Below are 13,181 nucleotides of genomic sequence, written 5' to 3' on the forward strand. Positions count from 1 at the left end.
ATGTCATTAATCTCTGGGAATAAGCAGGGAGTGTTAAAACAAACAAACAAACAAACAAAGCTTAACTGGGAAGACAATAGAAACACTTAGACTCTGTTATGTACCTAGTACCATCTGAAGGCAAAGCACAGACAAAAAGTCAGTGACCAAGCAGTCAACTCAAATGTCAGCTATCCATATACGAATGACTGCTTTCTTGCTTCCCACAAAATCCAAGCACATTTACCAACTTGCTCACAGGTTTCCAAACCCCATATTTCTTCTCGATAAACTGACCAATTGTACAAACTAACTTTCAAGTTACCCTGAGAAATCCCTCTCAGAGGCTCAAATTTGCTCCTAAAGGGAAGGGAGAAATTATGCAAGCATATCCCCTCAGATATAAGAATTCTAAAAAGTCTGAAAAATACATTCCAAACGCAAAAATGATTTCAGTGAACATTCTCCTTTTTTTTTTTTTTTTTTTCTATGCAGGTATATGTAAGCGCTCTCAACATTCCACTAAAGCAAGAGCTTGGACCAGGGCTATTGGCAAATTCATGGTGGCAACACCAGGTACATCCATGGAAAGTCATGAAATTTATGAACAGCAATCAGCCGTAAACACTGCCAACAACCAAAGCACTTAGAGGGTCTAAAGCAATTAAAAAAAAAAAAAAAAAAGAAGTCAGGTAGCCGGTTAGGGACAGCTGTCAACAACTATTCTTGAAAGTTGAGTTAATTAATGTAGAATGGAGTTCCCAATCCTTATGTCAATGGGATTCTGAGACGTTAGCCTGGCTTGCTGTTACCATAAACAAAGATAAGAAGGCACAAGATCTTATTTTACAACAACAAACGTTAAACATTCTAGATTTTAAAAGAAAACAAACAGTGGTGATCAGTTTCCTGGTGGGTAAACACTGAGTTAACCAAGCAAACCAGATCAGCTGGACACAAAACTTACGATCTAGAGATTCTTGTAGGTTAAAAATGATGATAGATAGAAGAAAGATAGATCAATAGAGATAGACAACGTACAAAGATAGATAGATAGGTAGATGAAAGAGAGGAAGGAAGGAACGAAGGAACGAAGGAGAAAGAAGAAAAAGAGAAAGAAAGAAAGAAAGAAAGAAAGAAAGAAAGAAAGAAAGAAAGGAAGAGAGAGAGAGAGAGAGAGAGAGAGAGAGAGAGAGAGAAAGAAAGAAAGAAAGAAAGAAAGAAAGAAAGAAAGAGAAAGTTCTGACCAGAGAATAACAAAGGCGGTATCAATCAAAATGAAGATGAAAGAGATAAGATGGAACTCTGCCTGAGCCTGAGCAGGTCCCCAGTACTCAACTCCCCGAGCGGTTGAAGAGTGGATGGGGCAAAGAGGGCTCTTGCAGCCAGCGAGGAGTAGGGAAGTGCCGGGGAGCTCGGTGGGGCGGGGCACCTAGCCATTCTCACCGCTGGCCCCCAGGGTCGGCCGGGCTTCGCCTCCCGCTGAGCGCTGCCTGCGACCCGCAGCCGCCGGGATGGCCGTTCCGTCGGGGCCGGGGCCGGAGGGCACGGCGCCCCCAGACCCTTTGACTCGCCCTCCTCCTGCGCCGCCGAGGGGGACTCCATTTCCTGAGGAGGGGACTGTGGCGGCCCGTCCCCGGGCTCGGCCTCGGCCAGCGGCCACCTGGCGCCAGGAAGGGTCCATCCCTGCAGCGGAGAGATAAAGGGGGAGAAGGAGCGTGAGCGGGCGTCCGAGGCTGCGGGCGGCTGCCGGGGGCCCGCGAGGTCGCGGCGGGGGGCGCACAGACCTCGCCACATGGCAACCGACCAGGTCTGAAGAGGTCGCGGCCCTGTGTCGCCCCAGGACGAGTCCCCGCCAAACCCGGACTCGAGCGACGGGCGAGGGGGGGGGGGAAACTAGGACAGAAATGAACCCCGGAGTCACAAGGACCCCCCCACCCGGGACAGGAAAACCCGAGCCACAGGAAATTTTCCTCAGCCTAGAGAGAAATGCCGTGAGCAGAGAAGCGCTGACTGACCCTTCGGCCGCGGCCGGGAACCAACTGCTGGAGTGGACCGCTCTGAAAGCTACGTCTCCCTACCGACGGCGCCCACCGCCGGAGACTACAACTCCCAGAAGCCTCCGCCCGTGGACCCGCAGGGTGCGTGGCAGCGCCGCAGCTTCCTTATCCGGAAGAGCTTAAGGAATTCATAGTGCGCAGGCGCCCACCGGGTACTCTCCAGCCTTCGGGAACTGTTTTTCCCAGCGTGCTCTGGGGCTCGTGGACGGTAGATAACTTCACTGGTAGGCACGTCGGGATTAGCGGCTGCTCCCCGGAAATCCGCGGGGTGTCAGGATTTAGTTAGAGAGGGTTGGATTGACGTGCAGTTGTCTTGGCCTTCGACTTGCTGCATGCAGGTAGAGGGGAAGGTCCAGGAAGTTTTTACAAAGAAAACCACTGAAGTCGCCCTGGGGAACAGGGACAGGAAAGCTACGGAAGCATTGTGGGAAAGTGGCTTGAGTTAAGAAAGCTTTCTTCTGAACTCCCAATGAAATCCAACCCTTATGATTACTGTCTTTTATAGTTTAAAGCGAGCTTTCCCCTAGAGGCGGCTTATTTTACCTTCGAAACCGCTCCCTCAAGTAGATTTCATTAAGGAAAATAACAAAGCCAAGAGCTAACGTTACACCGCGCTGAGTAGACAATAACATGTATAGATTGCAGAAATTAATTTAGTAGTCCGTCTTGGACTGGGCAGAATTTTGGTTAATATTTGGAATTATACCATCCTTAAATTATCCTTCAATTTAATTAATTCCCCAACATTTGCCACAATTAGCTAATATTTAGGTGCCATTTTATGTGTCCAGGAGTGGACAAAATATTTGCACATATGCCTTTGTAGCTTTTTGTCTTTTTTTCCTTATGTTGTGTTTCGATATGTGTATTTACACATCTATAAAGTTTACATATATAATTTATTGAGGCGAGGTTTTTAATTGTCTAGGCTGTCCTTGAACTCAAGATCCTCCCACCTCTGCCTTTGAAGTTGTTGGGGTTGCAGGCTTTCACCACCTTGCCCACTGGGTTAACAAATTTTGCATTCAAACAACCTTTTTTATCATTCCAACTTTACCACTGAAAATATTGGAATATAGATAGGTAATTGTGGTGAAACTAAGCTTTAATTCTAGTCTGTTATTGAGAATCATGCTTTTAACCTCTTACACATTAACTATTGCATCATGACCTGTAATTTATCCAAAATCAGTAATGTCCAGGGAATATTGACAGGCCATCGATGAGGGAGGCTGTAGGCTCAGATGTTTCAAAAACCTACTTTATTTAAAGTTCTTAAATGCCTCTACTCTCCCTCCAACCCACCCACCCCACCATACCACACCACACCCCACCCCACCACACACACACACACACACACACAGGTTAGGAGAAAAGCAGGTTAGTAGGGACAAGAGCTGGTTAGGAGTATTAGGTTTTGGGGGGCAATACCAGTCTCAGTCGTCCATATTCCAGAAGTCCAGATGAACAGCAATCCAGCAAATATACCAGCAACCTTGATGTGTTCTCCGGAACATTCCTCTCTAGGAGTGTCTCAAAGTGATTCGAAGCTAAGAAGCCAAGAGGTGCAAAGTAATGACCTCCCAAAGTCCATACAGGATGTTTTCAGCTGAGAAAAACCACACACATACACCCCACAAGACAGCTTCCAGCTAACAAACATCACTTGCCTTTTCATGGGAGCTGTTTACCACCAGGATATACCAAAAACATTTCCACATACCACACTTGGGATCAAATCAAAAACATGTTTATATCTACTACAGGAGAGCCTGATAGAACCATGGTGAATACCACACATCTGTGTTACCACGTTTTCCAAATCTCCATAGTGAACCTTCCTGAGAGCACATTTTCTCCATCCCCCCAAACATTAGCTATTAACTGTTCTTTTCGCAGAGCTTCATGCAAGCGTTATTCTAGGTCTTTTATTACCTGTTTAGCAACATGTTAAGTATTATTGTTGAAACCATTTTTAATGGATAAATAAAGACACAAAAAAACTATTTTTCAACACCCCAGCAGAGCCTGGTTTGTTACTAGGCAGAGTAACTTCCTGCATATGCTCTTAGAAACTATACTCTATGATGACTTTAATTTTCTTCTGAATCTCAAGGGTCCTGATAAGCCAAATGTTAACATGTTGGTCCTTGGCCCTTGTAATGAAACCTGTTAATGGCAGAGTTTAATGGGAGCCTCAAGGTGTTAAGACAAGGAGTGTGCCCTTGCAGGAGACTGGAACTTTGGCACTCTGTTTCTGTCTCTCTGTCTACCCCCACTTCTGATAATATGTGATTCGGCCCCCACCACATAGGACTGGAATGAAACATTGTCTGACCACAAACCCAAAGCAGTGAGGACAGTAGTTTAGGACTAAAACCTCTGGAACCTAGTCATCTTTTTAAGGTGGTCAATCTAAGGAATGTGGTACAGTGCATAGAAAGCTGACAAACAGGTAGGGGATTCTAGTTACTTTGAAGCACCTAAAAAGGTAACATTTTCATATATTCAAAATTTCCCATGAATGTAATGAGAAGTTATAATGATAATTACTTTGACATCAAACAGAATGTAATGAATTCACTACATAAGCAAATAGTATATCATCATAAACCTTGACCATGGAGAACTGGTGAATCACAGCACAGGAGGATGTGTAAGTGGAGAGTAGGTTTTCAAATTTTCCATGCTGTTATTTTTACTTTGAAATTTCAGATAGAAACAGAAATAAGGGTTCTTATATGTCTTTCAAAGGGCTGTGGGTGCAGAGACTGAGAAATATAATTGTGAACTTGTAATTGACTTTAATTTTTAAAAAACTGTCTCCACAAAAAGTGTTTTAGAAGTTAGGGAGGTGACAGTCCCAAGTGTCTGGAGCATTCACGCTTTCCAGTGGAAGTGGAAGCTGCTTCAAACTCAAAAAATGTTTAACAGTATCTACTCATGTACTATGACTAAGAGGTTCTATTTCTGGATGTACAGTCAAAAGAAAGGAAACTATAACTACACACATGAATGCACACACACACACACACACACACACACACACAAAGGCATGCACGTAAGTTTGTTGGGAGTGTATTCAAAATAGTCACAAACTAGAAACAGTGAATTTGGCCTCTGTCTGTCTACTGTTGCTATTATAATAGACAAGACCACATTTGAATATTATGAGCAATTGTAAGTAGTCTTAACAGAGATTTATTCTTAAGAGTTTGGGAAAGTGCCAGTTGCTGGTGAGAGATTTCCTGCTGTGTCATAACATGGCAGGAGACATTACATTGCTATATAACAAGAAAGGCAAGCTCTGGCCTCTCTTCTTATAAAGCCATTAATCACATCATGGGGCTCCACCCCCATGATGGCATCTAACCATAATGGTCCCCCAAAGGTTTCATCTCCAAACCCCACCAAACTATTAATCTGGATATTAAGTTTATATTTGTATCTGGGGAACACACGTACGTTATAACACAACCCTGATGTCACCTGACACTTGAAAAGTAAACCATTCTACAGTCACATGATAGAATACCGTGTTGTCAAAAACACTACTGATATATGTGCAAGGTGGGTGACCACCAATTCAAATAAGAATAATATGTCAGTATTGCAATTAAATTACATTGGCAAATACCTATTCAACAGGCATATCCAGGTACCATTTCTCTAGACTTATTTTAGAATAGTTTTTAAAATTAGAGGTATAATGCACATATAGTGCATGGTGCAAGTCATAAACATGTAACTGACAAACTGATGCATCTATATATGCCCGTGAAACTGCACTTTTTTATCATGATACCCAGGATAGCCAGACTTCACGCTTGAGTCTTCCTAATTCCATCAGAAGCGAGCACCTATCAACCTTCTAGCCCTTGTGCAAAAGCAGCGCAGGAGTGGCAACCATCACGGTGTTATGGGCCCTCTTACGGTAATTATCAATCATGAAAAAGTCCCAAAGCTTGTTCACAGGCCAATCTGGTAGGGGCATTTTCTCAATTGAAGTTCCCTCTTCCAAGTGATTCTAGCCTGTGTCAAGTCGACATAAAACTAGCTAGCACAAGAGGGATGGATTATACTCTAGGTAATTTCTGAAAGGAAAAAATGTGCAGCTTCAGGCTTGGGGTTTTCTTCATGTATCAAAACGGTCTCTTCCTGTAATCACATGAAAAAGCTGGGACACCTAAACTCTCACTTACTGGTTTTCAGCCCCTTCATTGACTTGTCATCTTCAAGTCACCGAATTTACCTGCAAATCTTAGCACCCTTCTCTTGTCCTGAACTTCCTCATAGTCATGCTATACCTGTCCTTATCCTAGTATGCTAAATGTTCACATTGCACAGCCAATTGATACCTAAATGTGACTGGTTTCTGCATAGCTAAGATGTGAGTTCCTGCTTTAGCCTCCACATGCACCCAGATTCTTAAAATGAGTTTTTCCAAAACCACAAGTATCCTGTCTTTTTTTTTTTCACTTCCAGTTGAAGCAGGAGCCTAGTCTTGATCCTCTGCATTGCCATTCTTTTGCTTGTCTAACCTGAACTATAAGCATCAGCTTAGCCTGTCAGAGCCCTATACCAAGAGGAGACATGAGAAAGGAATTGCATAACTTCTTTACCTCAGGCTTTGGGCCAAACATCCATCGGCAGTTCAGGGTAAGCATCAGCTTGAGATTGAAGATATCCAAATAAAAATGCTTGGCGTTATTACTAGCCCAGATAAGATTCAAAGCATTCTCTCACCCTGATGTTGATCATGCTTCTCAGAAGCCAGGCTTAAGCGAGGAGTGTAACACCCATTCCTATCGTACTACATGAAGAAGAGGAGAAGGAATAGAGGAAGAAAGAGGAAGAGGAGAAGGAGGAAAGGGAGGAGGAGAAGGAAGAGGAGAAGTAGGAGGTGGAGGTAATAGAAATGACACGTTTCAGGTAGAAACCACATTACATATCATATATAATATACCTACCTGAGGACCAAGACATTTCCTCTTTCATAAAGAAACATATGCTGGCTGATTCTATGCTATCAATAGAACCCAGGGCATTGTAGTCACTAAACAAGCACCCTGCTGCTTAGTTAAAGTCTTGTATTCTGCATTTCCAAGAAGCTTTGTAGTGGCCCATAGAACATTCACATCAACTTTTCTGATATTACACTTGCCCTAATTAATCATCCAACAGCATTGCATTTGTTCATTTTTCTTACTTGGTCAAGCATAAAAGAAAAAGAAAGATCACAGCTGTCAGGCCTTCATATTCTGAGCACTGCTTAAATTTAACATTAAAAGATTCCTACATCATCTTGTGATGACAATAAACATCTTAATATCCATGTGCACATATTTTTCTTATCATAAAATCTGATTTATTTTGCTTCTGTCAGTAAGAAGCTTCCCTCAATCACCCAGACTTATTACCACAAAGGCTAATATCCTTAAAATGACCTGAAGCTCTTCAAGACACTATTTATCCCTTCTTAATCTTCAAATAAATCACATTTACTCTGGTTTTGTAATCAACTTCACTTTATTCTAGTTCTTCTTAAAACTGTATCTCAAACACAATGTACACAGTTACACTGAATACTTTTGACTCCTCAACAATGCAAGTGGCCTGAAAATGAGAAACACTCATTTACTTTACAATGATTATTACATAAAAAGAGCATCTGTGGGGGAAAAAGGATCCTGACACAGATACATTAATCAGTTCGTGTCCTTTCACACTACCCATTGTGAAAACTCCCAGATAAGATGATTCTTTAGTTGCAGTACTGCACAACGGATTTGTGTCATCCACCCATACACATTTTCCCTACAGAATAAGTTCCCAGATGGATTTTTTTTCTTCCAGTTTTCTGTTGTGTCTGGTCAAGTGCTCAAAGGATTATGAGATGTGCATTTTTTAACCGTTGACGAGCTTTTCAGTCCTGTAGAGACTCTGTGGGCTCACCTTCTCCCCCAGGTTCCTCAAGAGCTGAAAATTCTGTTTCAATAAGTGGTTTCAGAAACTTCTCGACCTTGGTTAATCTTTGCTTGAGTTTCTGCTGCATCGACTCATATTCAGCCAAGACTCTGGCAAATCTTGTTTGCAGGAGGTCAACTGACCCCTCCATTTGAATGACCTTCTCTTCCAAGTCTTTAGGGTCACTGCCCATGTTTGCAATGTTTAAATCTAGTAGACCATCTTTCATTAAGATCTGCCTCCCTTTCTCCTCCAACATAGTTTTGGCATCCGGGTACTCTGTAAGAGCTTCCATGAGGTCATCTTTTGACAGGCAGAACAAATCTGAGTAGCCAATGCTTTTAATATTGGCCGTTCGTCGGTTGCCAGCCTTGCTGCCTTTGATGTTAAGAATGCTGATCTCACCAAAGTAGCTGCCATCACTCAGAACAACAAACTGTGTGATTCCATCATCTGCCACCACAGCAAGTTTGCCTTCTTTGATGATGTACATCTCTCGTCCAATGTCCCCTTTCTTGCATATGTAATCTCCAGGACTGTACACCTGGGGCTGTAGCTTCAACACCAATTCCACCAACAGACCAGCCTCACAGTCAGCAAAGATGCGAACCTTTTTTAATGTGTCTAAGTGAACGTTGATCGCAATTTCTGCCCTTAGCTTGTCAGGTAAATATCGCAAGACTTCTTTTTCATCAACTGTTTTTTTGTTGGTCCACAGATAGTCAAACCATTTAATAACTCTCTTCTCCATATCTTTGCTCACATTTCGAAAATTCATGTATTGTTTGATAGCATCAACTCTTGATTGAAATTCTGCCCTGGCTGCATTCATATTGGAAATCATAGAACCTATGTTACCAACGATGGTGGCAAAAATTAAAACTCCAATTAAGAAGTCTACCACCACAAAGACATATTCAGAATCCAGCACAGGAGGTGGAGTTTCACCGATGGTTGTCAGTGTCAGTGTGGACCAATAAAGGCTGTAGACATATTTTCTAGCCAAACGGCCAAATTCAGGGTCATTGACATCAGGGTAGACCCATGTGTCATTCCCAAATCCAATAGCTTTTGAGATGGAGTAGTATACGCAAGCATTCCAGTGGATAATGATAACAATGTACATTACAAGGTTTGAAATCCTAAAGATGTTTGGGTAGTTGGTCCTTGTTTCTGTCCTCTGGAAGAACTCAAACATTCGAGAGATTCTTAATAGCCGGTTTAATCTAATTTCTGGATAGTTCCATCCAAACTTGAAATACAGCAGATCAGTCGGTATCACAGACAGAACATCAAGTTTAAACTGCAAGTTTGCTTTATACTTCTCTATGAGTTTCAGTTTGTCTTTCACTAGCAATCCTTGTTCCAGGTAACCTAAAATAGAAGAGAGAAAAGCCAGTGTTTCTGTCTGTTATATCATGTTTATCTTATTTTTTTTTTCCTGTAGTAACTCTTAACTTTGTTTAGGTCAAAATAAGAATACTTTTTAATAAATATGTCTTTAGTGGTACAGTAACATATAAGATCAAATCTACATGTGGTTACAGAAGAGTCTATTGTACAAATAGAAAAATAAACCTTTTTTTAGTGTAAAGGTAATATACAGATAGTTAAATAGGTAAATAGAGTGATTGATTCATTGATGGATAGACAATTTTACCTGACCAGGTAAAATCATGTCTTTGATGAATTGCATTCATATTCTACAGCATTATTAAATGATAAGTTACACATTTTTGTTCCTGTCCTCAATATCAGTGGCACATCACTCTTAAAATCCTTATGATTTTCTGAGAAACCAAAGTATCTTTTGTTCTGATATTTGGTCTTGGCCTCAGCTCCTGATGCAGAACTCCAGAGTGCTTTGAATTCCTTGGATGGTAAGGGTCTCTTTGTTCTATGGAGGCAGCTCTTGGTAGGCTCTTAGGTGGGACTGGTCATCACAGGCATTATGTTTAGAAGCTTGGCATTTTCAACCTCCATCCCCACTTCCTCCAGGAGAAGAAGATGGGCTGGCAAGGAACTTGATAGTCTGACACCAATGTATGATATAGCCTTTCATAAAGATCATTGACTTTGGTGATGAGCATCCAAGTGAGAGGGCAAATGTAGAGGGTTAGAAGGATGTCATAACTGAATTCCATGAGGTCAAAGCTCTCAAGGTCTTCCACAGTTGTCTTCTGTATCGCTGCACCTTGCCTGTTCATCTGTACCATTTATCATGTCCTTTATTAATAGAACAAACTACCAAGTATGGGGGATTTGGGGTTCAGTGGGCCATACTAACAAATAACTGATCCTGAAGAGGGATTGTGGGAACCCTAAGGTATGCCTATTGGAGCAGAAACACAAGTTGGGTCATGTCCCTGACATCTGAAGTCAGGAAGAGCCTTATGAGACCCAGCCCTTAACCTGAGGGGTCTCACTAACTCCAGCTGGCTTCAGAACAGAATAAATTGTAGAGGGTGTTATAGATGCTTAATAACTCAGGCTACTCCTTGGCAGAATCCAAGCCCTGCTCTGAGAAGTGTGGGCACCTGCCCTGCTGTCTCACTGTTTTGCATGGCTATGCTTTCACCTTCAGTGTGAAGCAGAAATATCTCTTCAGACTGTGTTTTCACTCCTTAGTCTTGTCCTCCAAGCTGTCCATAATCACCCTTAATCATCTCTTCTGTGCTGTTACTGTGGGCCTTGGATGGTGAGCCCAGAATCCCAGCAGTACAAAGAGAGTTTGTTTCTTCTTCTATAGTGGCTACCAAACCTACAAGGAAGCTCTGGCAACAAAACACTGCATTGACATGTAGAGAGCTTCCTTTTGTGATTTCCCAGAGGTGTCTGTGCTGTGTATAATGGTTACATTTACAATGGGGGAGCAGTGCAGAAACCCAGAGGACATGGGTTCGGTTCCCAACACCCACATGGCAGTTCAGAACAGTCTGTAACTCCAGACCTAGAGGATCTGACACCTTCTTCTGGCCTTCTACCCTGGTGCACATGGTACACAGACATACATACAGGCAAAACACCCATACACATAAAATAGAAAAGGTAAAGAAAAAAATTAAGGTGTCCTAGCAACATCTTCCTGGATCAGCTGGAAAGACCGAAGCCAATGAGTAGGAACATGTTATCTCTCTGTAGATGTTTTCAACTGAGGTTGTGAGTTTATATTGAAGAACAGTTGTATTTGGAAATGTCATTATGTGTTAAAAATAAAAGCAAGAAATTTCAGAAAACCCAAAACAGATCATACTTACCTGTCCTTGTTCGTACAAACATATCAGCAATATAGACTATGTCTGATACATAATCAAAAATGAGCCAGTATCCTAGATAATCAGATTGGAGTTCATCAAAACATGCTCTATAATGAAGAAAAAAATACAAAAAATTACATGGAGACTAACTGGAATAAAGGCCCCTTTGTATAATGTTTTTCAGGATGGCACATACAATATGCTAAGGCTAGAGGGGTCTTCAGAGCACAGAGTCATCACAGTTTCCGCAAACCCTTCTTTGGTGGTTATGATTCATTTTCTCACACTTCTGAATTCTAATATCTGTTCTATCAGTACTAGTTGGGCTTGTATAGACATCAGATAAGAATTAAGCAGGTAGGGTAGGACGTGTCTATCATCTCAACACTGGAGAGGCAGAGCAAGAAGACCTCTGAGTTCAAGGCCAGCTTGATCTACAGAGAGAGAGAGGAGAGAGAGAGAGTTCCAGGACAGTCAGGGCTACACAGGGAAGCTACAACAACAACAAAGAATAAATTGTTTCATCTGGGAGGATACTTCCATTGTTAAAGTGCTTGGTGAGAAAGCATGATGATCTGAATTCAGTCCTCAGAATCTTGCAGACAATAACAACATCAACAACACAGCAGCCATGGTGGCATATGCTTGTCATTCCTAGCTCTAGAGAGCAGAGAGGAGCACCCGTCCCCCTCCCCCACACCGCCGCTGCCATGTGAGCCAGCCTAGATATAACAGCTAGTTCCAGGTCAGTAAGATATTCTATCTCAAATACAAGGTAGATAGCATCCTGAGGACACACAAAGCTGACCTCTGGTCCCCATGCATATATGCATACATGTACATGACATACACAGAAAAGAATAAATGGCTTAAAGCTAAAGTCAAATCTCATTGGGTGAAACCCACTGATCACAAAGTTAATATTCCTTATCTATACCCAAAAAGTTTCAGGAAAATGTTCCTACTCTTGAACAACAAGAGGTTTCTTACAGATACTAGACTCTTCATTGTTTTCCACTATGGGCAATTTTTTTTTCCTGATAGGCCAAGAATTACAGTTTTCTCCCAGTGTCCAAATTTCATAATTAAACAACCTGAAGTTTGAAAGCATGCTTCTTCTTCTCTCATCCCCATCCCTTCCCAGGACTGTATGTCCAAGAACACTATAAATAAAAGACATGCTGACATCAGAAAACACAGAGAGAATGATTTGGCCACTCTTTCCAACCTGAGGCAGGGAAAACTGGTTTGCTCTGAAGAGCCCTAGGTCAAAGTATGTTGGTAGTCAACTTCTAAGGGTTTTGATATACACATAGAATATATGTAAACCTTGCAATAATCATCGTCCAGTTGTACATCACAGGCAAAGTGATACAAAACAGCCAGTTGTAGTATGTGTTTCCTGAAGGATCAATGACCACAACTTCTTTCTTCTCCCTAGCAACAATTAGAAATAGAGAGGAAAGTTATTAAGAAACAAAAATATTGGTATTTACCATACCAAATGAGGCTATATCCACCACCCATGATCATTGCAGTAGATGATGGATACCCTTGACTTAGGAAGATTAGCTCTATAATTATATTCACCATAAGAACCTGGTTAGTTAGTGAGGGGAGAGTAGATAAATCAGCAGTCTTAAAATGAACCATCTACTGGACTTCTGTTAAAGCCCTATGTTTACTACAACAATGCAGTCAGTTCTATATCCCAAGTATGGAGTGCAAATAATGACCTAAATTGTAGGAAGCTGTAGATTTCCCAACAGTTCTTTGTAAACTTAAGGGTGATAGAATGATAACGTTTCCATCAATTCCCTTCCCCTATCTAGAAGCAATGACCTGAGCTACAATGTTGAGGGAAGGTTGTGACTCAATCCACAGAGAAAGAAGGGCAATGCAACACAAATTTGTGCAG

At 41.8% G+C, this 13,181-nt stretch overlaps 2 protein-coding genes across 2 annotated transcripts in view; both read right to left on the minus strand.

Moving 5' to 3' along the window:
• The window catches only part of Nfxl1 (nuclear transcription factor, X-box binding like 1), a 43,985-nt gene extending 41,890 nt beyond the window's left edge, over positions 1 to 2,095 (minus strand). Inside the window, exons 1-2 of the mRNA XM_021654652.2 lie at positions 1,998 to 2,095; positions 1,426 to 1,665 (exon numbers count right to left, since the gene is read on the minus strand). Of these exons, the coding sequence (XP_021510327.1) occupies positions 1,426 to 1,663 (238 nt within the window). The 5' untranslated portion in view covers positions 1,664 to 1,665; positions 1,998 to 2,095. The remainder of the gene's footprint in view (positions 1 to 1,425; positions 1,666 to 1,997) is intronic.
• Positions 2,096 to 7,549: 5,454 nt separating this feature from the next.
• Positions 7,550 to 13,181, minus strand: part of Cnga1 (cyclic nucleotide gated channel subunit alpha 1) — a 38,626-nt gene continuing 32,994 nt past the window's right edge. Inside the window, exons 7-9 of the mRNA XM_060378724.1 lie at positions 12,593 to 12,700; positions 11,264 to 11,370; positions 7,550 to 9,380 (exon numbers count right to left, since the gene is read on the minus strand). Of these exons, the coding sequence (XP_060234707.1) occupies positions 7,966 to 9,380; positions 11,264 to 11,370; positions 12,593 to 12,700 (1,630 nt within the window). The 3' untranslated portion in view covers positions 7,550 to 7,965. The remainder of the gene's footprint in view (positions 9,381 to 11,263; positions 11,371 to 12,592; positions 12,701 to 13,181) is intronic.

The sequence above is a fragment of the Meriones unguiculatus genome, chromosome 3 (assembly GCF_030254825.1).
Source record: "Meriones unguiculatus strain TT.TT164.6M chromosome 3, Bangor_MerUng_6.1, whole genome shotgun sequence".
NCBI lineage: Eukaryota > Metazoa > Chordata > Mammalia > Rodentia > Muridae > Meriones > Meriones unguiculatus.